General features: G+C 34.7%; 1 protein-coding gene across 2 annotated transcripts in view; it reads right to left on the bottom strand.

Annotated features, from left to right (window-relative positions):
- The window catches only part of LOC120354019, a 41,421-nt gene that overhangs the window by 911 nt on the left and 12,678 nt on the right, over positions 1 to 27,832 (bottom strand). The window contains exons 1-4 of one of the 2 annotated variants that reach the window (XM_039439830.1): positions 25,785 to 25,823; positions 24,000 to 24,201; positions 12,255 to 12,321; positions 10,355 to 10,538 (exon numbers count right to left, since the gene is read on the bottom strand). In XM_039439830.1, coding sequence (XP_039295764.1) covers positions 10,422 to 10,538; positions 12,255 to 12,321; positions 24,000 to 24,142 — 327 coding nt within the window. In that variant the 5' untranslated portion in view covers positions 24,143 to 24,201; positions 25,785 to 25,823 and the 3' untranslated portion in view covers positions 10,355 to 10,421. Of the gene's footprint in view, positions 1 to 10,354; positions 10,539 to 12,254; positions 12,322 to 23,999; positions 24,202 to 25,784; positions 25,824 to 27,832 lie in introns of those variants that run through there. The other variant, XM_039439829.1, reaches the window with a different exon arrangement.

Here is a 27,832-nt window from a genome sequence, read left to right on the forward strand (position 1 = left end):
TATCTGATAAACAGTTTATCAAAGATTGACAATGGTGTAATAAACAAAACCAGTCTTTCTAAGTATCAATAAGTCTGTGGTTTTTTGACAATTTCTTAGTCTTTTTCATTCAATATGAATCATTACAATATCAACTTCTCAACAACACAAAAAGTGAAAATACGATACAGTATCATCTCAACTTGATACACAACACCATAATTTGATATATAACTTCCAAAGAATTCTACAAATCATGGCATATCGTGTCATGCTATCTTATCTCTATGATTTTATTTTAGCCTACTCACCGTGGCGCGGAAGTAGACGGGACAACGGCCGAAGTGGAGGCGGCCGAAATGGAGTCGGTTGAAGTGGAGGCGGCCGAAAAGGAGTCGGCTGAAATGGAGTCTGTTGAAGTGGAGGCGGCCGAAATGAAGTCGGTCGAAGTGGAGGCTGCCGAAATGAAGTCGGTCGAAGAGGAGGCGGCCGAAGTAGAGGCGGTCGAAGTGAAGACGGCAGAAGTGGAAGAGCTGACGGAAGTTAAGGCGGCTCTTAAAGACCTAGAGAAATTGATAATTTAATAGGATTGAAAAAATAAATGAAATAATATCGTGTGACCTGGCTGGCTCAGGTCTGGTGTCACAGTTTTCAGGTCGCAACTTCAAATTGAATAGGATTGAAATTTGAAAGAAGTTCATAGAATTTAATTGAAATATTCAATGCAGCTCACATCACAAGAAATCATTTCAACAAAAACAAATCCAAAATTGATGTGGAAACAAAAAACCAATGTTCTTGAATGAGAATTGATATTGTGGAATTTTTCCATAATTGAAAAAACACAGGTTTATTCTGGTGTATTAATGTCTTAAATGTTGATTCATGTTCAATAAAAAAACAAATCATTATAATTGAAATTGAAATAAATTAAACTGTTAATATTTAATATTAAAATAAAACTGGTTTTAAAACTGAAAATAAACTTTTTTCCATGTATTTTTCAAAGTGGGAAAAAGTACATAATTGAAATAAATAAAACTGTTAACAATTAATATCAAAATAAAACTGGTTTTAAAACTGAACATAAACTTTTTTCCATGTATTTTCCAAAGTGGGAAAAAGTACATAATTGAAATAAATAAAACTGTTAATAATTAATATTAAAATAAAACTGGTTTTAAAACTGAAAATCAACTTTTTTCCATGTATTTTTCAAAGTGGGAAAAAGTACATAATTGGAATAAATAAAACTGTTAATAATTAATATTAAAATAAAACTGGTTTTAAAACTGAAAATAAACTTTTTTCATGTATTTTTCAAAGTGGGAAAAAATACATCTTTGTCAAAGTAGAGAAAAATACCAACTTTATATTATGAAAAATACTCTTCAAATATTGCAGAATACAATAAAAATATTGCAAGAGATATTTTGTTGCAAATCAAGTATTGATAGCAAGCGGTTTAAAATCTCAACTCCCTAAAATTGGGACAAAGTCACCCCGGTTTACCGTATTGGTGAAAAGTAAAAATAAGAGTATCTACTCACGCGTTCTCGAGAGCGCTGCAGGCTTCTAACAACTGCGCCGAAGATCCTGGAATTTTTTTTCAAAAAAAAATAAATATCTTGCACATAATTGGTATCTTGAAACTCGCCTTCTAAAATTCACATTACTCATTAATTCCAATCACAAATTCTATGAACATGTCTTCTCATAATATATATCACAAGTAGAAGTGGGTATCTTTGAAGTACCTTCGATGATCTGCAAATATCTTCAAAGTATCTTCAATAATGAGGTCCACGTTATAATGGCAGTGGAGAAAGATAGGAAAAACGTTGACGAACTCTGTCTTGTCAATGCCTTCTATGGACGGTAGCTGATGAAGGTTTATTGATGTAATATCAACTGTTATTTCTAGTTTAAAAAAAATCAATTATATTTAATCAAGCGAGAAATTATATTTTTCAATGATTTTATAATGAATTTACATAGTTACGATGAAATATTTTGTTAATTAATTATTATTCCTACATTGGTAATAGACGATCATCTGGCAACAGAGCAAAGCAAGATAGAGATAGCGCTATCCGTTTTGTTGAATGATAGACGAGGAACGCAATACAATTGCTAATCAAACACTGCCATTATAATGTGGACCTAACTATAGTAATCAAATATCTGAACAAATGAGCTCAAATGAATTTATGCAGATAAGTAATAAAATATCAGCAAGACAAATAAGAGGAAGTGAATACTTACTCTGAAATGCCTCCCATCTCTCCTTTCTCTCCTTTTCCAGCTCAAGGAGTCTGTCGAGAGATCTCATCTGCAAAATCATAGAATTATTATCAATTAAATAAAATGAATTCGAGAAATAAATAAATTAGTTAATTAAATAAATAATTAAAGTCAGATTCATGTTATAAAGTCAGAGCAAATGATAAAACATTCATTCAATAGACTCATAGCAGATTAAGTTCACACAGTTGCCAATTCACCGCATTCTAAAGGGTGCCCCCACAAAAGGTGTAACAGCCGGAACACCTCAGATTCTACATGAAATTCACAAAAAATATGTCCAATGAAATTTTCTTATTTATCACCCTCAGTTTTCGAGATTTATAGATTTTTCTATACCATTCAAAAACGTTTATAACAAGAAAACTGTTAGTCAAAATCTAATTATAATAGACTTATAACAGCCGAACATGTCAGATTCTACAGTACATGAAATTCACAAAAAAGAATGTCTAGTGAAATTTTCTCATATCAACCTTAGTTTTCGAGATTTATAGATTTTTCTATACCATTCAAAAACGTTTATAACAAGAAAACTGTTAGTCAAAATCTAATTATAATAGACTTATAACAGCCGAACATGTCAGATTCTACAGTACATGAAATTCACAAAAAGGAATGTCTAGTGAAATTTTCTTATATCAACCTTAGTTTTCGAGATTTATAAATTTTTCTTCTTCATTGAAAAACGTAAATACCTAGGAATCTGTTAGTCAAAAATCCAATTTTATAATCGGTTTATAACAGCCGAGCACCTCAGATTCTACAGTACATGCAATTCACAAAAAGGAATGTCTAGTGAAATTTTCTTATATCAACCTCAGTTTTCGAGATTTATAGATTTTTCTATACCATTGAAAAACGTCAATAACTGAAAAACCATAAGTCAAAATCTAGTTATAAGGATTTGGTTGGAAAGCAGTAGAAATTTCCAATAGGATTCATATAATTGTCTTTTTTTCTTAAGGGTTACTTTTGAATATAAATCTGAGAACCCTTTTTAAATTATTTCGTCACAAGTCAAATGACAAATGACTTGAAAATGGCATCAGTAGCCGAAACATGTCGTGACGAAATAATTTGGAAAGGTACTCAAATTTATATTTATATAGGATTCATATAATCTGTTCCTTTGTGTTTCACGTTTTACAACTTTCTATGAGCGTTCAAACTGTTTGTAATTTAGCTTTGAACTCAACGAATGTTCTTGTAACAGCTTTGAGTGGTCATAAAATCTTCAAAAACGTCAAACAAATGAACAAATTATATGAATCTTATTGGAAATTTCCACTGCTTTCCAACCAAATCCTTATAATTAGATTTTGACTCAAAGTTTTCCAGTTATTGACGTTTTTGAATGGTATAGAAAAATGTATAAATCTCGAAAACTAAGGTTGATAAGAAAATTTAACTAGACATTCCTTTTTGTGAATTTCATGTACTGTAAAATCTGAGGTGTTCAGCTGTTATAAGCGGATTATAATTAGATTTTTACTAACGGTTTTCCAGTTGACGTTTTTGAATGGTATAGAAAAATCTATAAATCTCGAATCTATGGTCATTGACTGTCATACCCATCGTGGATTGCACAGTACAGTATCAACATATTTAAACAAAATCATTCATACATGTTTCAGAATTAATTCTTAATCATTATAAAACAAAAAACTAAGAAACAGAGAAAAACGAAAGACCTCTTGATTATGAGCAGTTAAAATTCATATCTTTGGCACTTAAACTACAGTATAAATATTTTTAAACCAGAAACGTTTCAACATTTTAAGATAAATTCTTGAACATTATAGAACAAAAAACTAAGAAACATAGAAAAATGAAAGACCTCTTGATTATAAGCAGTTAAAATTCATCACTTTAGCACTTAAACTACAGTATAAATATTTTAAAACCAGAAACGTTTCAACATTTTAAAATAAATTCTCTAACATTATAAAACAAAAAACTAAGAAACAGGGAAAACGAAAGACCTCTTAATAAGCAGTAAAAATTCATCATATTAGCATTTTTAACTAAAGTATAAATCTTTTTAAACAAGAAACGTTTCAACATTTCAAAATAAATTCTTGAACATTATAAAACAAAAATCTGGTGTGGTACACTCACACAACTTTCCTTGCTCATTGAACTGGGAGCCTCATTCTTAAACGACAATAATTTAGAGAAATAACATAATGACGATTGGCGGCAACATAATTAAATGAAACTACGATCAGACTACTGTATATGTGTGTATATAATAAATTTTTTTCAGAGTACTTTTTCCTTTGTGTAAATTGTGAAATCCGATGATTTTTTAAAAGTCGTCAAAACAGCTGTTCTACAGATGAAATGTCTCGACTATGTGTTTTTTTTATAGACTGCTCTACCTACCTACCTCATGCACGAGAAGGAGGTTACAAAGTCCATTTCTCAAGGATGTGGTGAACCCCCCATTAGTTTCCCAAAAAGGAGACTCATGCCAGTTGATGGAGCTGACAAATAACTATACAGAGTATGAATTTGAAATAAATCAGTCAAGTAATTTTTGAGAAAATCGTGAAAAACATGGTTTTTCAGTAATTATCCGCCATTTTTCTCGAGAATATTACGCAGCTCCTGCAATTTTCCTAGAAATGAGACTCATGTCAGTTGATAGGGCTTATAAATAGCTATCCATGGTATAAATTTGAAGGAAATCGTTAGAGCCGTTTTCGAGAAAACCGTGAAAAACATGGTTTTTTAGTAATTATCCGCCATTTTTCTCGAGAATATTACGCAGCTCCTGCAATTTTCCTAGAAATGAGACTCATGTCAGTTGATAGGGCTTATAAATAGCTATCCATGGTATAAATTTGAAGAAAATCGTTAGAGCCGTTTTCGAGAAAACCGTGAAAAACATGGTTTTTTAGTAATTATCCGCCATTTTTCTCGAGAATATTACGCAGCTCCTGCAATTTTCCCAGAAATGAGACTCATGTCAGTTGATAGGGCTTATAAATAGCTATCCATGGTATAAATTTGAAGAAAATCGTTAGAGCCGTTTTTGAGAAAATCGTGAAAAACATGGTTTTTTAGTAATTATCCGCCATTTTTTCCGCCATCTTGAATTGAATTTTATTGAATTTCTTATTGTCGGGTCCTCATTGTATAAGGACCTTAAGTTTAAAATTTCAAGTCAATCGGTTAATTAGGAATGGAGTTATCGTGTTCACAGACATACACACATACACACATACACACACACATACACACACACACACACAGACCAACACCCAAAAATCATGTTTTTGGACTCAGGGGACCTTGGAACGTATAGAAAACTTGAAATTTGGGTACCTTAATTTTATTTGGAAAGCAATACTTTCCTTACCTATGGTAGTAGGGCAAGGAAAGTAAAAACAATATAACAACTTGAAGCACCCTTTATTAAAAACTTTGAAATATTTTAATGACTAGTTTCGACATCAGTCATTTTCAAGTCAAAATGTAGAAAATAAACAAGTTTATACTAGATAATATGAGCATAGGCTTATTTTCATATGATTTGAACATACCTTATTAAATGATATATCTTCTCTGACCTTAGCATTTTTCAATATAATATATTTTCCCTTTTTATTACTTTCCTTGCCCTTTTACCATAGGTAAGGAAAGTATTGCTTTCCAAAAAAAATTAAGGTACCCTAATTTCATGTTTTTCATACGTTTCAAGGTCCCCTGAGTCCAAAAAAATGATTTGCGGGTGTTGGTCTGTGTGTGTATGTATGTGTGTATGTCTGTGAACACGATAACTCCATTCCTAATCCATTCCTAATTAACCGATTGACTTGAAATTTTAAACTTAAGGTCCTTATACCATGAGGATCCGACAATAAGAAATTCAATAAAATCCAATTCAAGATGGCGGATAATTACTAAAAAACCATGTTTTTCACGTTTTTCTCGAAAACGGCTCTAACGATTTTCTTCAAATTTTTACCATGGATAGCTATTTATAAGCCCTATCAACTGACATGAGTCTCATTTCTGGGAAAATTTCAGGAGCTCCGTAATATTCTTGAGAAAAATGGCGGATAATGACTAAAAATCCATGTTTTTCACGGTTTTCTCGAAAACGGCTTTAACGATTCCCTTCAAATTTATACCATGGATAGCTATTTATAAGCCCTATCAACTGGCTTAAGTCTCATTTTTGGGAAAATTCCATGAGCTCCGTAATATTCTTGAGAAAAATGGCGGATAATGACTAAAAAACCAGGTTTTTCACGGTTTTCTCGAAAACGGCTTCAATGATTTTCTTTAAATTTAAACCATGGATAGCTATTCATAAGCCCTATCAATTGACATGAGTTTTTTTCCTGGGAAAATTGCAGGAGCTCCGTAATATTCTTGAGAAAAATGGCGGATAATTACTATAAAACCATGTTTGTCACGATTTTCTCAAAAATAACTTGACCGATTTTTTTAAAATTCATACCCTGTTTAGTTATTTATCAGCTCTATCAACTGGCATGAGTTTCCTTTCTGGAAAATCAATGGGGGGTCCACCCCATCCTTGGGAAATGGACTTAGTAACCTCCTTCTCGTGCATGAGGTAGGTAGGTAGCGCAGTTCATAAAAAGAACACATAGTCGAGATTTTTCATCTGTAGAACAGCTGTTTTGACGACTTTAAAAAATGACGACTAAAAAAATCATCGAATTTCACAATTCACACAAAGAAAAAGTACTTTGAAAACAATTATATAATACACATATACAGAAGTCTGATCGTAGTTTCAAATATGAGCAAGGAAAGTTGTGTGAGTGTACCACACCAGATTTTTTTCATATGATTTAAACATACCTTATTAAATGATATATCTTCTCTGACCTTAGCATTTTTCAATATAATATATTTTCCCAATGTATTTGCTGGTTGCTATGGGGGTTGATTGGCCATTACATAAAATCACTTGACTTATTTTCATTATTTGTATGACTGTTTGTGAATGAAAATATAAATAAATGAGTAAATGATAACTGTTCATGGGCTGTTTGTCCCTGTCATCCGCTGGCAGATGACTTGCTTCGGCCTCTTGCTGGAGTTTGCAAATAAATACATCAATAGAAAAATAAATACATTAATAAATTAATAGATAAACGTGGACCTCATCATAGCAACCAGCAAATACATCAATAGAAAAAATAGAAATAGAATCAATAAATGGATGAATAAAAACTAGCAACTAGCAACTAGCAAATACATCAATAGAAAAAGAATCAATAAATAGATGAATGGAGAAATAAATACATTAATAGATAAACGTGGACTTCATCATACCAACTAGCAACCAGCAATAAGCAACAGGTACTTATTTAAAACTGAGAAATACATTATTTTTTTCGACTAAATGACAATATTTTTGTCACCTTCTTGCCGGACTCTTACACTACAAACTTCGTTTTCGTCAAAACGACAAAAAGTTTTTGTTATCTTCCTGGCGGACTGTGTGTTACTCCGAAGGCCGTATGGGTGGGGGGGCCTTCTTGGCACCACTCTGCAAGGGTAGTAAAAATGAGAAATACATTATTTTTGACATGATTATAATGTTTTTGTTACCGTGTGGTCGCACTCAGTTATTTCGTAAGGCGTAGTGATGGGGGGGGGTGACTACGGGGCACTACCTGCGACCTCAGTATTAGGCCTTCTATCTGAAACAGAAACAAATTCCTTCATTCATTTATAGAATTCATCCAATCATTCAACTTTTCAGTTTTCACTCCTCTATCTACAGACTAACATTCTATGATTTAACACCTAAATGTGCCATTCTTCTAGAACTTGATTTACAGTTCTAAACTCGAAAATCATAAAATTAGATTATTAAAACAAATAATTAACTTATTGAAAGCTATTAGTAGCTTAAATTGAAACGATTTCATCAAATCTGAACATTTACTACAAGTACCAACTCAAACTACAGAGTAACTTCTACAGAAGTTTTAACATTCAGAGTATCTTGCTCTTTAATCATATTATTAAATATCAATCTTATTCAATCATTTGAAAGTAGTTTATAAATCACAATTTTGCCCACTTAAAGCATTGTAAATCATTGTACAATCATTTAATGCTTGATTGTATAATCATGAAATGCTTTGAAGTGATTTGAAAAGTACATAAATCGATGATTCTAAATGATTCTGAAGAACTTATTCAATCATTTGAAAGTGATTTCAAATGATTTTCAAGTAGTTTATAAATCACAATTTTGCCCACTTAAAGCATTGTAAATCATTGTACAATCATTTAAAAGTGCTTGGAAGTGATTTAAAATTACATTTCAAAGTACTTTAAACTGATTATTTTGCTGCTTGGGATAAAAAATCATAAAATCAATCAGGAAAATCATAAAAATCTGTTGATTTCACTTGCTACATTACCTGTAAAGTTTTTCACAATTTTCGCATCCTAGAATGCAGCATAACTTCCTTTTGCTCTTGCTTGTCATTTTAATTATAAACATTCAAGTGAGAATGTGCAAGGTACTTACCACATGGGATGGCGCACCTCCAAATCATTGTTTTGATTATGTGTGTATCTGTGAATGAATTGATAAAGAAATGAATGAATAAATGTGTACTTACTGTTGGTGACCAGTTGGGTGTAGCACCCGTAGCAGGATGTCACTGCCACGTTCATGGCGTCGCCTTTAAAACAAAAAATCAGTTGACAATGTTAGTTTTCAAAGATAAATAAAAGAATGAATAAATGAGTACTTACTGTTGATGACCAGTTGGGTCCAGCACCCCTAACAGGATATCACTTCCCCTAACGTGGCGTCGCCTTAAAAACAAAATCAGTTGACAATGTTAGCTTTTGTGATCATATTGAATATTATATTTTATCACGGAGAAAACATAGCATGTTCCATGGTATAGGGCGGTTATGTTACAAATTCGAAGCCGATTTTGTGTTATCTGAAGCCGATCACTGTCGACAACTGTCTAATATTACTGTTTTGTAAGAACCGCACAGTGAGAGACTAGCAGCGTCACACAGCTTCACTAAAATAAAATACTAGGACATACCATATAACATACCATATGAGATACCGTATCTTCTCTTCTCCACTAGGACATACCATATAACATACCATATGAGATACCGTATCTTCTCTTCTCCACTAGGACATACCATATAACATACCATATGAGATACCGTATCTTCTCTTCTCCATGCTACAAAATTTCCTATTGTATCAGGTAGTTTTTGAATTCAATTTGGAGGGAGGAATTAATTATAATTCATTTCTGTAGCGTATGGGAGGGGAGATACACCATACACATGAAGTTTATGTGACTGAAATGCCTACATTACATATATTGGCCTAGGCCTATACACTGTATATTACAAATTTCCTTGATATGTTGTGTAGTTTTTGACCAGGAAAAGATAAGTTTGTCTGACCGCCGTTATTTGCTAGTCCTTTTAGCATTAACCAATGCAGTTAATGAAAATGAGTTATGAAAACTGATTGCTGGAACAATTTTGAGGTTGAAGAAGGTTGAAGATCAAAATTCAAATTTTCACAAGAATAAAAACATTTCCAAAACAATCTTTACCATTACAAGTGTCCAACATATTTCCGTATCTCTCCACCCTATCATCAATATTTGCAGTGGAAGAAGTCTTTGGGGTGATCAGATTTACAGCATTTTATTTGGATTTTCGTTGAATACGGAAATAATTATCATTAATTAATAAGCATTTGGATAGATGCAATGCTATCTCAGTAATACACAAATTGTAAATAATTTAGCAAGTAGTATTTTTATTTTGACAGGAACTAACTGTATAGAAGTTTATATCTTTATTTCACTGAGTTGTGTTTTTTTTGTCAAAATAAAAAACGATTTTATTTGATTTGATTTGAATATCCATCTGTCAAAAATTGTATCGAATTGTAATTTATCATATAAAAACAATCCAAATATAGAAATTTATGTTTGAAATTTCTATGGAAAATCAACTTAAAATCTAAGTAGCTAGCAATAAGTTGAAATGAAGTGAGAATGTGCAAGGTACTTACCAGGTGGGGTGGCTCACCTCCGCCATTATTACCGGAGGCCGTGGTGCCATCGGCCTGTTCAGTTGAGCTACAAGAAGCGTCTTACAGTCTTGTAGTTATTAACAAAAGTGGCCGGAATGTGGACGACTAATCCGGCATGATTGCTTGAGGTACGGGGAGGGGCCTCTTGGTCTCTCCAGTTGTGCTAAAGCACAAAAAAGAAGAAAAATCAGTGATGATTCATCTCGAAACACCAAAATAACTGCTAACTGTGAGTTATGATGTTGAGAGAAATGATGAATCTTATCCAAAATGGCATCGCTGACGGAAAAGCCGATGCGGACGATGATAACTCTACATTCATCGCGGTAACCTCCGTGACTGTTCCCATGACAGACGATGCTCATTCTATGTCCTCTTCCGGAATAATTCTATAGTTAGTCAGCACCTCATGTATCACCTGAAACGGTACAGGGGGAATAACCTCTGGAACACGGGCTGCTGGTAGGGTGGAAGAGAAAGGATAGGAAACGCGGGCGGTGAAGAAGTAGTTGAAGATGAAAAGGATGACGACGCGCAGAAAGTACACTGCCGGTGACCGTCCGTCGGAACAACCTCATTGACCTCCGATGTTGCCGCATCGTCCTCTAGGTCAGCTAGTAGCTAGTCCTTGTTCTCGGTTGGGACCGGGGATACTGCTTCTGGATACAGGAATGACAGGGAAGAATCCGACGAGCCGTCAGGTGGAAATACGTTGACCGCGGAACAGAAAGAATATCTAAATATCTAATTCCGGAATACTCCGACACTACCTCAAGCAACGGTGTCGATAGTGCAATGTCTATCTTTGTGTCTGTCTTTGTGTAAGTTGCACAAATGTCTATTCAAATGAAAAATGACATACAAAACAGCATCGGAATAATTTTTTTCATTTTTTTCAATTCAAAAAATAATTTATTCCGCACAACATAATATTATTACAAAACATTGAACCATCTAACAATACAAAAAAATACTAATGAAAATTATATGTTTTGCTTCAGATGAAAAAAACATATAAGAGAGTGGGGTACGACAAAATGGATTGAATTGAAAATGAAACACTGGAGCCGAAACCAAAACTTTCAACATAGAGTGATCCTGTATGAGCCACAATATACGAGCCCTAAGCATCGCATCAGCTAGCCGACAAGGGGCAAAGAGTAACACGGACGAGTCGGACCGGTTCAAAAGAGCAACCACCACCCCACCCATAATTTCTATGGGAATCGGGAATCGCCCACTACGCTTCAGTAGATATACGGCACAAAGCGCCGCGCCGCTCCTCCACCGATATGTTCCAATGTTGCACCTTCAAACTACGGAACAACACACCCTCCTCCCTATTCTTCATTTTACGGGAACGCACTTCAGAGACAGATGAAAACCGATCAAGTAGACCGAGACGAGGCGCCATGCTGCTGTGAGAATCGAAGCACTACTGAAGTAATAGAAAGACATTTAGATGGGTTTACACAAAAACATTCAAGAAACGACTGTGTAGAAAGATAAGAGTATCATTATCGGGATACGATTAAATTTTATACTGGATGATGGTTCTCCATTCTTCACAAAATTCCCTTTGTGACAATATAGAATTTATGTTTTTGCAGAAGTCTTTGGGGTGATCAGATTTACAGCATTTTATTCGGATTTTCGTTGAATACGGATTTAATTATCATTAGTTAAGTAGCATTTGAATAGATGCAATGCTATCTCAGTAATATTCATCTGCCAAAAATTGTATCGAATTGTAATTGTATCATATGAAAACAATCCAAATATGGAATTTTATGTTTGAAATTGTTATGAAAATCTGTTATGATGAATCTAAGTAGCTAGCAATAAGTTGAAATGAAGTGAGAATGTGCAAGGTACTTACCAGGTGGGGTGGCTCACCTCCGCCATTATTACCGGAGGCCGTGGTGCCATCGGCCTGTTCAGTTGAGCTACAACAACAAAAAACAAGCAAATTCAGTAATCATTCATCTCAAAACACTAGAATAATAACTGCCAAGTGTGAGGACATTTTCATTTTTGTGTTATATGAGTGACAGTATCAGCATTGGTTATGTGGCTTTATATATTTATATAATGATAATCTATGATATCATATTACCGGGACAGGCACAATACAGAAACGACGCATCGTCACGTCTCAACCACTCAACTGATTGAATTGAGTTTCTATTCAATTGTGCTGATTGAAAACAGAATCTCCAGACGAAAAATGTGTTCAAGCTATCAATTCACCGATATCTGAAATAGTAACTTAATCTACCGAATAAATGTATTGAGTAGCGGCCTTGAAGATGGTGAGACAGTCTCAAAGTGATACATAATTTGTTAACCTATGATTTAACACTTGAATGTTCCATCCTTCTAGATCTTGAACTAGAGTTCTAGACTCTAGTTTGAAAATCATAAAAATAGATCTTAATTTCACTTGCTACATTCACTGTGAAGTAGATGTATTCCTTAAGTGCAACAGAACTTCCTTCTCTCCCTGAATTGAATCAAGCAGACTTTAATATTAACATTTTCCAATAAAGTTGATATAGATAACTTTCCTTTACAGCTTTATAAAACATGATTCAATACAGTATATCTTTGAAAAAGCTGGTTTGTTTATTTTGTTAGTATATTTTTGGTGTATCACAAACCAATATCTTGGTTTGAAGGATAAACATAATTTTGAAGTTGAAAAGTAGAAGAATTCTCCACATTTCGGTAACCCTTGTAATGAATGCATATGATAACCTCATAACCTGTCAATCTTGAGGCTATCAAGACGAAACAATAATTAATCGGATATCACTTTATCATATAATATGTAGTATTCTTAAGTTTTGTTTTTTCCAAGCTTTTGAAATTTTTGTAAATTAGTGTAATACTCTTTTCAACATTATAAAATTTGAATTGTATATAAAGTACTTGAAGCAGAATAAGTGAACTGCAACTCACTGCCAACACACAATGTTTCTTATGTTGGCAGTGCCAAATATTACATTGATAATATTGTTATACTCGAGTTAAAATCAATGTCTATTTGTATTGTATACTCTTGTAATTTATATTGTACAAATATGTATTTGTAATTTTTTGCAATAAATTCAATTCAATTCAAATTCAATTCAAAACAACTCTAATTTCAGTAATTATTTCGTCATTCAATTCGATTCATTCAATTATTTAACACAGGCTAAACAACAGAAAGCTTTGGCCATAGTCATGTACAGTAAAACAATATTACAACATTCATATTCATAGTTGAACTTGATAAATTTTGAAAATAGTGAAAATATAATATTCAAGAACTGGTAAATGATAATGTCAGTGACAGCCCAATCCTATATAGAAACAGTGGTCTTTTGATGACCTTTCAACATGAATTGTAAAATATGGATCTCAACCAGTGTGAGGTATTCTGGACCTTTTCACCCTTGAGTCGGTGATGAGCGCTTTGGCTCCAGATTGTTGATTTGAAGTAGACTTTGGAATTATTTTCAGATTTTATTACAAGTTTGGAAGTTTTGTATCACTTTATGATGTTGTGTATCAAGTTGAGATGATACTGTATCATATTGTGTTTATACTGTATCATGTGTGACTAGGGTCTCTTCACTTAACCCATGGGTCAGTGATGAACGCTTTGTTTTCAGATTGATGATTTGAAGTAGACATTGAAATTGTTTTCAGATTTTATTACAAGTTTGGAAGTTTTGTATCACTTTATGATATTGTGTATCAAGTTGAGATGATACTGTATCATATTGTGTTGATACTGTATCATGTGTGACTGGGGTCTCTTCACTTAACCCATGGGTCAGTGATGAACGCTTTGTTTCAGATTGATGATTCGGTGTAGAAATTGAATTGGTTCAGAGATTTTATTCACAGTTTTTTAAACTAAAACATTTTAAGAGAATTTAGAATCAATAATCTATAAAATAATAGAATTCTATATTGGAAAAACTTTCAAGCTAAAAGTTTCAGTTTTGTACACGAGGATTTAAAAGGTGATTTAAAAGGAATCCATTTAAAGAGGATTACATTTGAGAGGATCAAATTTTAAGAGGATTTTAAATGAATAATCAATAATCAACGTTCAAAGTTTTCAAGTATCAAATAAAAAGACTAAGAAATTGTCAATTTTCAAGTATATAGTACACTTTTAATCTAAAAACTTTTTATTAGTCGATCAAGAACACAACTTTCAGCGAGCTTATGCAAATAATTGATAAAAGCAACCACCGGTTCTCTTAGCTTTCTTTTGAGTGTATTCAAAATAAATAATCAAAGTTTTTAATAAAACAATGAAATATAGCAGATTCAGATGCTTGTAGTGTAATAATGTTAGACAGAGTTTAACCAGCAAGCAGAAATTTTTATACTACAAGTGTTTGATTTTGCTATGAAAGTATTGGTTCTCCTAAAAAAAGAACTTCTTAAAATAGTTATTTAATAACTATAAAATGATAACTATTGATAGAATATCAATTATTCCAAATTTTGTTAGCACAGTTCACAATATGGCACAAACACTTCCACTTGAGATGATTGTCTGGAGCAAAATGAAGCTGAAATGACAAAGCTGAAATGTTGTTACGAATTATGATAATGGGGAAGTTTAATTTGTGTGGAAGTGTGGTTAGTGGATTTCACTTACAATTCGCTCCACCACCGGTAATATGCTCCACCATTGGGGCTGACTCCTCCTGTGGAGGTTGTGGGGGGGCGTGGCCTGCGGGTGATCCGTGGAGCGAGGTCCACGGTCTTGTGAGAGAGAGAGAAAGCACCTTGAAAACGTGATATTCAGGATCAATATATTCTGATAGGATATATTAAATATATTTTTTCATCCTCAAGGTTCTCGGTCCTCCTGTAAAAAATAGAAAAACATTTAGTTCATTGGTTGAGAGAGCAGAGAAAGCACATTGAAACTGTGATATACAAAATATAATCACAATACATTCTTATCAGATTAAAGCTACTCTGTAGTCTTCAATATACAAAACATATAATACAATACATATAATTGTGCACATATGGATCTATTACAATCCAGTCTTATCACTTTAAAGCTTCTCTGTAGCCTTCAATATACAAAACATATAATACAATACATTTTGGGTCACGTTTTCTAAGGCGTCGGCGGAGGTGAAGGTGCAAAGCTGATACCCAGCTGATTCCTCGGGACTAAAAATGATCGATTGGCCTTGAGGCGGGCCGCCTTGGGGAGGTGCGCCAGGCTCATGGCCTCCTGCACTCCCTCACAGCTGACCCTCTCCAGCAACACGCCCTTGTCTCTTTCTGATTTTGATTTTGGCATGACTGAAAACAAATTCAAATTCTATCAATTCCAATTTGCACAATCGAATGCTAACACAATAGCAGGGAGAATGAAGCAACCTTGTCATCTGTGACCTTGGTCACACGTTCGTCATCATATTCGAACCAGATTCTTTCTTCGTCCTTGAACGCATAGCAATTGTAATGTCTGCTATTAGGTCTCTCTCCTTTGTGTCATATAGTTGCCATAAGGTTGAAGGTTTCCGCCACGACTGGCATTCTGAGGTTGTTGAGAGATAATTTGAAATGGTTTACTTACGAGTCAGCCCACAATTACGGTGAATGTAGGAGCACAATAATGCAAATGGAATACCGAGAAAATTGATAAGTCTCATAAAGCTAACAATGTCCAGCACAACCGCTCAAGTTAAGATAGGTAACAAAACTAGCCGAATGTTCAGTGTTACTACTGGTGTTAGACAAGGCGATGCTCTCTCTGCAACACTATTCAATTTGGTTCTAGAGATGGTGCTCCAGAAACTCGGCACAAGCGGAACTATAATCAACAGAACAAACCAAGTATTAGCTTATGCAGATGATGTTGTCCTAGTCTCAAGAAATCAAAATAGCCTCAAAGAAATTTTTAGCAAAATGAGGGAAGAGGCAAGAGAGGTGGGTCTTGAAGTGAACATAAATAAAACTAAATATATGAGAATGTCTGTAAATCAAGCAAGAAGGCAAGTATGTAATCTGGAAATAGCCGATGACTGTGTTATAGAAGGCGTCAGAGAGTTCAAATACCTTGGGGTAACCCTGACAGCAGACAATAAGACCAGTCAAGAAATACACAATCGGATAATGATGGGCAACAGAGCATACTTTGCTAATCAAAAAATATTTAAAAGCAGGCTCATATCCAGAGAACAAAGGTGAAAATGTTCATGACGCTAGTGAGACCAGTTGTAACCTATGGGGCCGAAACATGGACTATCTTGAACAAAGATGAAAAAGCATTAAGGTCATTTGAAAGAAAAATGTACAGAAGAATCTGGGGACCATGTGACGGAGGAGTGTGGAGAGCCAGATTCAATGTTGAGATAGACCAGGCCATTGGAGCAGGAAATATGGTGCGTTTCATAAAGGCCAGAAGGATTGAATGGCTTGGACATTTAGCCAGAATGAGTGACGAGAGGGTACCATCAAGACTCCTGGAAAAAAGAATGCTTGGGACGAGAAAGAGAGGTCGACCACGGACAAGATGGCTGAACGACGTGATCGGAGACCTCCGGTTGCTGGGCGTGGCAAACTGGCGACGGAGTGCTCAGGATAGAGACGAATGGAGGCGCTATATTGAGGAGGCCAAAGTCCACCCAGGACTGTAGAGCCGGATAAAGTAAAGTAAGTAGGAGCACAATATAATAGTTATTTAATAAAACCCAATAGGCCTACAATACAACATAGTGAAACACAATTCAACACTGTAGGCTACATTCTTTCTTGAACCGTATGGTTCAATTGGTGATTTGAGTGATTTTCTCTCCTTTCCACTGCTTGCTACAGAATTTAGGTTTGGTTTACCGATCTCTGTAGCCCATCTGCCTGTTATACATCCGGCTAATACTTCTCCCGTTTGCTTGCCAATCGTAAATGGCACTCTATTCTCCCATGAAAACGTATAGGAACCACAAAAGATAGGCGATGTGAACTCGAAAAGGCATTTCTCAAGTGAGATAAGAAATGAGATGAGTAGGCCATAAAAGTAAAGTGATTTTATAGATAGTATTATAGTGGGATAACAAAACAATGAAATACTTATTTTTATTTATTTATTTATTTATTGCCAATTCATAAATTAATTATATTCATATATTACAAAATTTTCATAATTTGACCAATTTTAAAAATATAAAAACAATAAAACATAATTTCATTTTGTAAACAAAATATTATAAAACTAAATAAAATAAGAATAATATATGATTTTACTCTTAAATAAAATATTTTTAAAACTAGGCATCACCAGCAAAAAGAAAAAACTCTTTGCCCGCTGGTGAGAGTTGCAAAATAACGAAGAAAAAAAAAATATTTCGAAAATAATTCTAAAAATTTAGGTTTAAATTCAACTGATAAATAAACAATTACAATAGAATCAGCAAAAATCAAACAAAACATTCCAAAGAGCAGAAAAAATACAGAGATCAAAAAACAAAAATGAATAACTATTTAAAATGCTATGCCTGATAAGGAAAAGAAATACTCCCTCTTAATCCACTCTTTCATGGTTTTTTTATTAATTTTTAAATTTAAATCAAAAGGTATTTCATTGATCAGTTTACTGCTCGTATAAATAAGCTGCCTTCTGATCAATGAAAGTTTTGTAGGATAAACTTTGTATTTCTCTATTACAGCTGGTCTGAAATGATAAAGGTTCTTGTTCAGCTTTGGGAAGATACTTTTATTTTTCATTAGGTACTTTAACAGGACTTTGATATAGAGTTGTCTCACGGTAAAAACATCAAAATCTTTGAAAATTAGATTTGTTGGGTATAACCTTGGTTTGTTTAAGATGGTCTTTATTATATTTTTCTGAATGATGAAGAGATTTTCCATGTGCACATCATATGCAGCACCCCATATTACTAAACCATATTGTAAAACTGATTGAACAATGGCATGATAAACAGTTTTTAAGGGATTTAAATTCAGTATTTTGTTTAATTTATGGAATTTAAAAGAAATATATTTTAGTTTTTTTACACAGAAAAGAAATGTGAGGCTGCCATTTCAAGTTTTCATCAATTATTACTCCAAGATATTTAGTATTATTCACTTTTTCTATTTCTGGGCAGTTACATATTTGAAGATTTGAGCAAAGTGGATGCAGTCTCCAGCTTGAAATGGTTTTCTGGTTTTCCTGTTGAATTTGGTGAAAAAGTTATGTATTATGTTTTATTTATATTTAAACTCATGGTGTTCATGTCAAGCCATCTTTTTACTGTCAATAGATCACTTTCTGCATTACTAAACAAGCTCCGCCAATCAGCACTATTGAAGATTATTGCTGTATCGTCGGCAAATGACACAATCCTGCCATTTTTCAATTCTAATTTCAAAAGATCATTAACATAGATGAGATAGAACACTTATGGTGTTGATGAAGTCTTCTAGGCCCTAGTGGGGTGATTGGATGGGTTCGTCTTCCTCACCTGGTGGTGGTGCTGCAAATGGAGCGCATGCAGATCGCCCATCCAGGTGTGCTGTCCAGTCACATTACTCTAAATGTGTGTCTCTCTCTACTGAGTTGTTGTTTTGTTTCCTGTGATGTTTCTGCGACATAAACAAACTCAATTCGTACAGAAGAAATTGAAAGAGAGAGAAAAATGTGTGTCTCTCTCTACTGAGTTGTTGTTTTGTTTCCTGTGATGTTGTTTCTGCGACATAAACAAACTCAATTGGTACAGAAGAAATTGAAAGAGAGAGAAAAATGATTTACACTAATAACTAATAATAATTGTTCAATAATTCGTGCTCATTCTGTATTATTGTTGAAACTAACAGGTAACCCGTGCTTCGCAAGGATGTGATAGTGTGAACCTATTAAAAGAGAAAGAAACAGTGTTATGTGTAATAGAAGAAGAAGAAGAAGAGAAGAAGAAGAAGAAGAAGAAGAAGAAGAAGAAGAAGAAGATTACTCACTCGGTAAGGACTCGGGCGCATCTCTGTGGAGGGGTATCTACACCCTCTCTGTTAACAGCGTTAACATTTGTAAGGACTCGGGCGCATCTCTGTGGAGGGGTATCTACACCCTCTCTGTTAACAGCGTAAACATTTGTAAGGACTCGGGCGCATCTCTGTGGAGGGGTATCTACACCCTCTCTGTTAACAGCGTTAACATTTGTAAGGACTCGGGCGCATCTCTGTGGAGGGGTATCTACACCCTCTCTGTTAACAGCGTAAACATTTGTAAGGACTCGGGCGCATCTCTGTGGAGGGGTATCTACACCCTCTCTGTTAACAGCTCTCTTCCTCCTTCTACTCCTCCACCTCAAAATCAAAATCAAAAGGTGAAATATTTATAAATCTAGTGCTCATATACATGATCTGTCTTCTTAGAAAGCTCAACTTTGAATCGTGTACATAATATATTTCAAAGATGTGTCATGTCTTAAGTTATAAAACAGTTTATCAGTTCTGGTAAATGTATCTTTGTTTTTCACTTTTTAATAAGTCTCTTGAAATAAAGTTGCCTTATTGTCATTACATGAAATTCAACAAAGAGGGATTCACTTGAATATAACCTAGGTTTTTTTAAAATTGTCTTAATTATGTACTTTTGAATCAAAAATAAATTAAGAAGGTGAGTGTCATAGGCTCCACCCCATACAACTAAACCATATTGACTGTACAAAAGCATAGCATATCATCCTAAGACTTTCCAAATTGAAAATGTTGTTAATTTTGTAAAATTTATAGTTTGCATATTTTAGTTTATTGCAAAGGAAAGTTATGTGTGAACTCCACCTCAAATATTCGTCTACCCAGATATTTAATTTCATTAACTTTTTCAATAGATGGGCAGTCACAGGTGAGAGTGTCTGTGCAGTTCAAATGCAGCTTCATTCTAAATTCTGCATTTGGTTGACCACCTGCATTTGCAGCAAAATTTATGAATTTGGTTTTTGGTTTTTAAGGCATAATTGGCCCATACACGTATATTGCTATCATTAGAAAACTCATTCACACCTTGATAAGTCATGATAAGCCATCACGCCGTGATTATTTGAAGTTCTCTCTTAAAACTCATTGATGGATGCTCATCACCAACAAACTTTCAAAGATGAAACAGAAGAAATACTCAAAGTAGAAACTTTGTTAATGAATAAACCATATCTCACCAATCATCAGAAGGCATACAGGAGAACGGAGCCTTCAGCTGTGATGTCAGTGACAGTGGAGTCAGTCCTCTACTGTTTAGAACAGAAAGCCAGAACAGATAGAGCTACGTTTGGAACATGCGCAGTGTGAAGAAGGAATGCATGAGCTACATTTGGAACATGTGCAGTCCGTAGAAGGAACGCATGGTTGAAGCGTTCCTAGAACTCAGTAATTGTATAGAAACTGACTATACTGGTGATCACCCTGAAATACACAGAAAATGTTAATATTAGGCTGGCCACTAATGGTAGGACATCTGGATATGCATGATATGACTGGTTTTCTAGGTCAAATACTTGGAATTACGGTGAATTTGCTGAATCGGCAACCATATCACGCCCTAATGACATTGTACAGATAAACAGATTAGTATAGTATTATAGTATCATTTACTCATAACATTCTTACATTTTAGGTCAGTAAATGAAAAATTATTACCTTTCTTCTAATTTTCAGACTTTAAACTGTTACTGTGCAATCAGAATTTTAGTTAAAACCAAAAAAATCCAGATTTGGTTTAAACTTAAGCTTAAACTTGCACTGTGCAAACGACCTTTAGAAAGATATTTGAAATTGAAAATTGAACACTTGCGAGGGTGATTCCCCTACTCTAGTCTCTCAATCACCTTCTGTCCCTTGATCTACTGCGACAGATGCCCCGACTTTTTCACCCCCTCTTAAGCTCCCTCGACCTCTTCGGGCCGGAGCAGGGGGCCAAGCGTCCGTGGGTGACGCCGATGTGGAAGGCGTTAACGACGCTGGGGGCCGGGAGCGGCTCCAGCTGCTGGTTTGCATTACATTACACTTTTGGCACCTGCACTGGTTCTGACGCCCCCAGGAGAGCTATATTTCTGGCTCTCCTCAGCCACTGGGGTGGCCTTCTGCATTTTCTGAAAGAGATGATTAACAAAATTCAATTTAAAAAAAGAATCATGTGAATAGCAACCACAAGTGCTTAACCATCAAAGCATAACAGTAGAGAAAACGTATCAAAAATCTTCTACTTATCATTCATATAGTAGAACTACGGAAATTTTCGAATTTAATTAACTGAATACCTGTGTAGATGTTTGCAGCTTCTTACAAATAGATTGCCTTCCCAATACGCCATTGGTTTTCATTATTGTCTGTGACAATTTTGCCCACCTGGCATCTTGATTATTGTCGCAACTTGGAGGTGATTTTTGAAGTATCTTGTATTGAAGTAGAAGAAATTAATGCTCTCATAATCTCTATCTATAGAAGACCAGGCAACAATGAAACGAAACTGTTTTTGATTAAACTGTCCAATCTTTTGGACAGATAAAAGAAAAAAGTAAAAAATTCTCATAACAGCAGATTTTAATATAGATATAAACCGTGAGGACATATTTTCAAAACTATCTGTTGAACTAGTTGAAAGATATGGGTTGAAACTCAACTTCTCTGAACCCACTAGAGTTACAAAATCTACATCCACTTGCATTGACAATATTCTTACAAACTATGGTCAATGTCCTCGTACATGTTTACTAGATTCAGGTATATCAGATCATATGGCATTATTCTTATCTTTGCCATCAACTTTGAAAAATAAACCTAGGCATAAGTTTGTTAGGAATTTTAAAGAAAGAAAACATTCAGCAATTTAAATCAAAAATTGAATGGAATTCGAGTAATAATTTTTCAACTAACAAAAATTTCAATAATTTCATGACTAATTTACTTAACTTATTCAATGAATGCTTTCACAAGTGTTTAGACATCAAAGCATAACAGTTGAGAAATCGTATCAAATTCTTCTTCTGATCAACCATATAGTAGGTATAGCCATGAAGAAAAAAAGCATATTTATAAGCATTTAATAGAATGGAATTCCTCCAATAAACTGATTACCGGCTGGTTTTCCAGTTCTAATACTTATTGTTTCCGTGAATTAGCTGAATTGACAACCATTTTCTAAATTGAAACTCTAAAATCCTGATCAATATGAGATAAATAAATGATTCATATATGTCCCATATGACCAGGTGACATATTGCGCCCGAATGACATTGTACGGATACACAGATAGTAGGCACATACTATTATTCACTCATAACATTTTAACATTTTAGGTCAGTAAATGAAAAATTATTACCTTTTTTCAAATTTTCCAATAAATTTGGAATTTCATGAAATGTTATCCTATTTTAATTGTTTCTATAACTTTTTTTTCCAATAATTATTTGAAATTTGAGAAAGGAATAAATTGTAATACAGTATATAAATAATTGTATTGTAATTATCAAAAATCATAATTGTATAACAAAATGATTATATAACTGTATACAAAATAATTGTAAGTTGTATCCCATCATTTGACCTTGTGAGGTCACCTTCCCCCAAAGGCGGGGGAAAGGGTGAAATTGTTGAAAAGGTTGGCTGAAAGGGTAGCTCTATCAACACCACCACAAGTATTCTTACGAAAAATTGATGATTAGAAAAAATAGAATAAAGAAACACTTGCCAGGGTGATTCATCCACTCTATTCGTCCACGACTGTCCACATACACTTCCTAGTTCCCTCGCAGGAGGTGGGGGATGTGTTGCTGGGGTTGGATTCAGTAGTGTTGGTGGGGGGATTAGAGAAGCCCCCCACAGAGTTTGCCCGGGAGGGGGGCCTGATTGACTCCAAAATGAACGGTGGCTATAAATAAATGAAAAATTGATGGATCAAATTGAATAAATATCTTAACACAAAGGAAAAACTAGAAAAGAATAGAATATTTATTTAGTTCAACAACAATACAGATTCATCCATATAGAGTTGAAAAACGCCAAGTTGATACCGTACAGTGCATCTGTTGAGAAATGTATAATATAATGAAGGAAAAAATTGGCTTCTATCTCTTTTTATTAAAAGACGACAGAAAATCGATGTGTGTGTATAACTAGACTATGCTAGTTATTTCAAGATTGTAGATAGCCGTGATGAATGAAGAATGGGGTTCACTTACTCTTCTTGTGGTGGTTCATTTGGAATGTATTTTTTTATTTTTATGACTGCCGGTCAGTATAGCATGACCAACACAGGGAAAGCAAACCAACTTCGGAAGATAGTCATTTTTGCAAAGGACTCCCCACCAACAAAAGCCATACGAATTTACTTTTAGTATAGCATGTGGCCGACCCGCCCCCATATTATCTCGTCACACGAGTCTGCAAAACAATCAACCAAAATGTGATTTCTTTGAAAATACATCAACTCATTCACAACTCACTTAACCTTGATAAGCCATGATAAGCCATCACACCATGATTATTTGAAGTTCTCTCTTAAAACTCATTGATGAATGCTCATCACCAACAATTTTTCAAAGATGAAACAGAAGAAAAAATTCAAAGTAGAAACTTTGTTAATGAATAAACCATATCTTACCAATCATCAGAAGGAATACAGGAGAAAGACCCTTCAGCTGTGATGTCAGTGATCAGTGGAGTCAGTCCTCTACTGTTTAGACCAGAAAGCCAGAACTGATAGAGCAACGTTTGGAACTTGTGCAGTCCGAAGAAGGAACGCATGGTTGAAGCGTTCCTAGAACTCTGTCATTGTATAGAATCTAACTATACTGGTGGTCACCCTGAAATACACAGAAAATGTTAACATTAGGCTGGCCACTAATGGTAGGACATCTGGACATGCATGATACAAATTAAGTCTGGACATTGAATTTTTGTAAAACTCCAATAACTAGAAAACTATCAATCAAAATCTAATTATAAGGATAAGAGGATGATATTTCCAATAATATTCACATCATTTTTTCCTTCGTTTGATGTTTTTGAACTTTTTATGAGCTTGTATGAAATTTGGCTTTGGACTTGACGAATGTACTCATAAAAAGTTCAAAAACGTCAAAGAAACAATTTATATAAATCTCATTTGAAATTTCTTCCTCTTTTCCAATCTAATCAATCGTAGAATTATATTTAGACTAATAGTTTTCTAGTTATTGTCGTTTTTCAAAAATATAAAATATTCCATAGATCTTGGAAACTAAGGTTAATATAAGAAAATTCCACTCAACACTTTTTGTTGCAAATTTCTTGTAGAATGTATGATCTTTGGCTGTTGCACTTTGAGTGGGACTCTCTGTATAAATACAAACCAGAGAAATACTTGCAGCTCAATCTCATTCGATTGACGAAGATTTTGTAGCTTTTATCAATTTCCCTCACTTGTGTAATGAAAGAGTGACAGAGTTTGAGCATCTCTACACAGGGAAAGCAAACCAGCATCGGAAGTTCTTCATTTTTGCTCACCTTCAAAAGAGATCAACAAAGTTACAGACCATACCAACAATTTACCTTATGAAAATATTCTCTTTTAAACAGGCTATTTTTAAACGTTCATGTTGATAATTGAATTGAAACGAGATAACATGCATCCGAACAGTTGCTAACATTAATTTCAACTTGAAGTAGTTGACAGGAAACAGTTTTTCGAACAGATGAAAAATTGTTCTTTCAATAGTTGGATGTGAATACCCCTTGGACATGAATACATACCCATATAACCACATAAGCAGATAATGTTACTATAATATTTCACCCAACTCCTCATTAGCTACACAAAATGGATTCCATTGCAAGCTGCTCCAAACTTGCCATAAATTTTGACTGCAATCACCGCTCCATAGAATTTTGGGTGTTGTGATGAAATTCTCTGTATTGCTGTCTCAGCTGCTTGCTTCGGAAACATTCCATTCCGAATCATTTCCACAGCCAAAAAGTTGAAACATTCATGTTATAGTGATAACTTCCATTTTGGAACTCCCTATATCAGTCTATAGTTTATTAATAGTCTTATTGTTTTAAAAAAACGGAGACATATGCATCTTCAACCCTCATTTGACCAAAAAGGCCTTTAAATGGTGTACCACACGATGGTTGTTTACTCAGGGGTGCACACAGCATGTTTTGATGTTGCAAGTTGCGACAAGAGGCTGAGTTTTGGGGGGGATTTTTGGAAAAAACTAGGGAAATTGAGGGGGATTTTTCAATATACAGTTTTTAAGTACCTAAATGGATACCAAATTTCGAGAATTTTGGGGGAGAAATTTGTGACATGGACATTTTGGGGGGATGGGCACCCCTGTGTTTACTCATTATTTTTTTATTTTATTGAAATGTATTGCAGGAATAGAGATGGTTGATGATTCACGTTTGACTTTGTGGTAGGCTGCTTCTTCATCAGCCCTCCGGTACAATGACGCAGGAAGGACGGGCAATTTTCCTGGGGGGGGGATGGGCACCCCTGTGTTTACTCAGTATTTTTCTATTTTATTGAAATGTATTGCAGGAGGAGAGATAGTTGATGACTCACGTTTGACTTTGTGGTAGGCTGCTTCTTCATCAGCCCTCCCTTCCTCCGGTACAATGACCGCAGGAAGGAAGGGCAATTTTCCTGGGGGGGATGGGCACCCCTGTGTTTACTCAGTATTTTTCTATTTTATTGAAATGTATTGCAGGAGGAGATCAGGCTTCAGTTGAAATGGAATTTGTGGATTTTTAAAATGATCTGTCTCTCAGATCACTTTCTACAACTGGAAATATTTGGCCTCAAGTCCCCAAAGAAAAATATCCATTATTATTCAAGTTGCATTGAGGTTGAAAGCTATGCTCAGCTCTACGTACTTGTGCAAATCATCTTTTTTAAGTATGAAATTAATAAAAAATCGATATAGGGACATGTTTAGGACAACTGCATCAGAATGGCGGCTACAAAGTCAAGAAAATACTTGATCGCCAAAAAGAGTTCCTCTGCTCTCATTGAAATGTACATTTCAACTTTGTTATACTTATTGCTATGAGATAAGTAGATTTCAACACTAGAAATTAATGTATCTTTATAGGCGATAAAAGATACTTTCTTTATTCTAATATCCTTGGCAGCTCGCTAGAAGATTTATAAATGCTATCCTAGCTCACAGGCTCATCAGTTTGGCGACCACTGTTATAGACCATACCAACAATTTAACTTATGAAAATATTCTCTTTTAAACAGGCTATTTCAAACGTTCATGTTGATAATTGAATTGAAACGAGATAACATGCATCCGAACAGTTGCTAACAATAATTTCAACTTGAAGTAGTTGACAGGAAACAGTTTTTCGAACAGATGAAAAATTGTTCTTTCAATAGTTGGATGTGAATACCCCTTGGACATGAATACATACCCATATAACCACATAAGCAGATAATGTTACTATAATATTTCACCCAACTCCTCATTAGCTACACAAAATGGATTCCATTGCAAGCTGCTCCAAACTTGCCATAAATTTTGACTGCAATCACCGCTCCATAGAATTTTGGGTGTTGTGATGAAATTCTCTGTATTGCTGTCTCAGCTGCTTGCTTCGGAAACATTCCATTCCGCATCATTTCCACAGCCAAAAAGTTGAAATATTCATGTTATAGCTATAACTTCCATTTTGGAACTCCCTATATCAGTCTATAGTTTATTAATAGTCCTATTGTTTTAGAAAAACGGAGACATATGCATCTTCAACCCTCATTTGACCAAAAAGGCCTTTAAATGGTGTACCACACGATGATTGTTTACTCAGGGGTGCACACAGCATGTTTTGATGTTGCAAGTTGCGACATGAGGCTGAATTTTGGGGGGGATTTTTGGAAAAAACTAGGGAAATTGGGGGTGATTTTTCAATATACAGTTTTTAAGTACCTAAATGGATACCAAATTTCGAGAATTTTGTGGGAGAAATTTGTGCCCTGTGTTTACTCAGTATTTTTCTATTTTATTGAAATGTATTGCAGGAGGAGAGATAGTTGATGACTCACGTTTGACTTTGTGGTAGGCTGCTTCTTCATCAGCCCTCCCTTCCTCCGGTACAATGATGGGCACCCCTGTGTTTACTCAGTATTTTTCTATTTTATTGAAATGTATTGCAGGAGGAGACATAGTTGATGACTCACGTTTGACTTTGTGGTAGGCTGCTTCTTCATCAGCCCTCCCTTCCTCCGGTACAATGACCGCAGGAAGGAAGGGCAATTTTCCTGGGGGGGATGGGCACCCCTGTGTTTACTCAGTATTTTTCTATTTTATTGAAATGTATTGCAGGAGGAGACATAGTTGATGACTCACGTTTGACTTTGTGGTAGGCTGCTTCTTCATCAGCCCTCCCTTCCTCCGGTACAATGACCGCAGGAAGGAAGGGCAATTTTCCTATCCTCCCATATATGAT

This window comes from Nilaparvata lugens, chromosome 13 (assembly GCF_014356525.2).
Source record: "Nilaparvata lugens isolate BPH chromosome 13, ASM1435652v1, whole genome shotgun sequence".
Taxonomy (NCBI): Eukaryota; Metazoa; Arthropoda; class Insecta; order Hemiptera; family Delphacidae; genus Nilaparvata; species Nilaparvata lugens.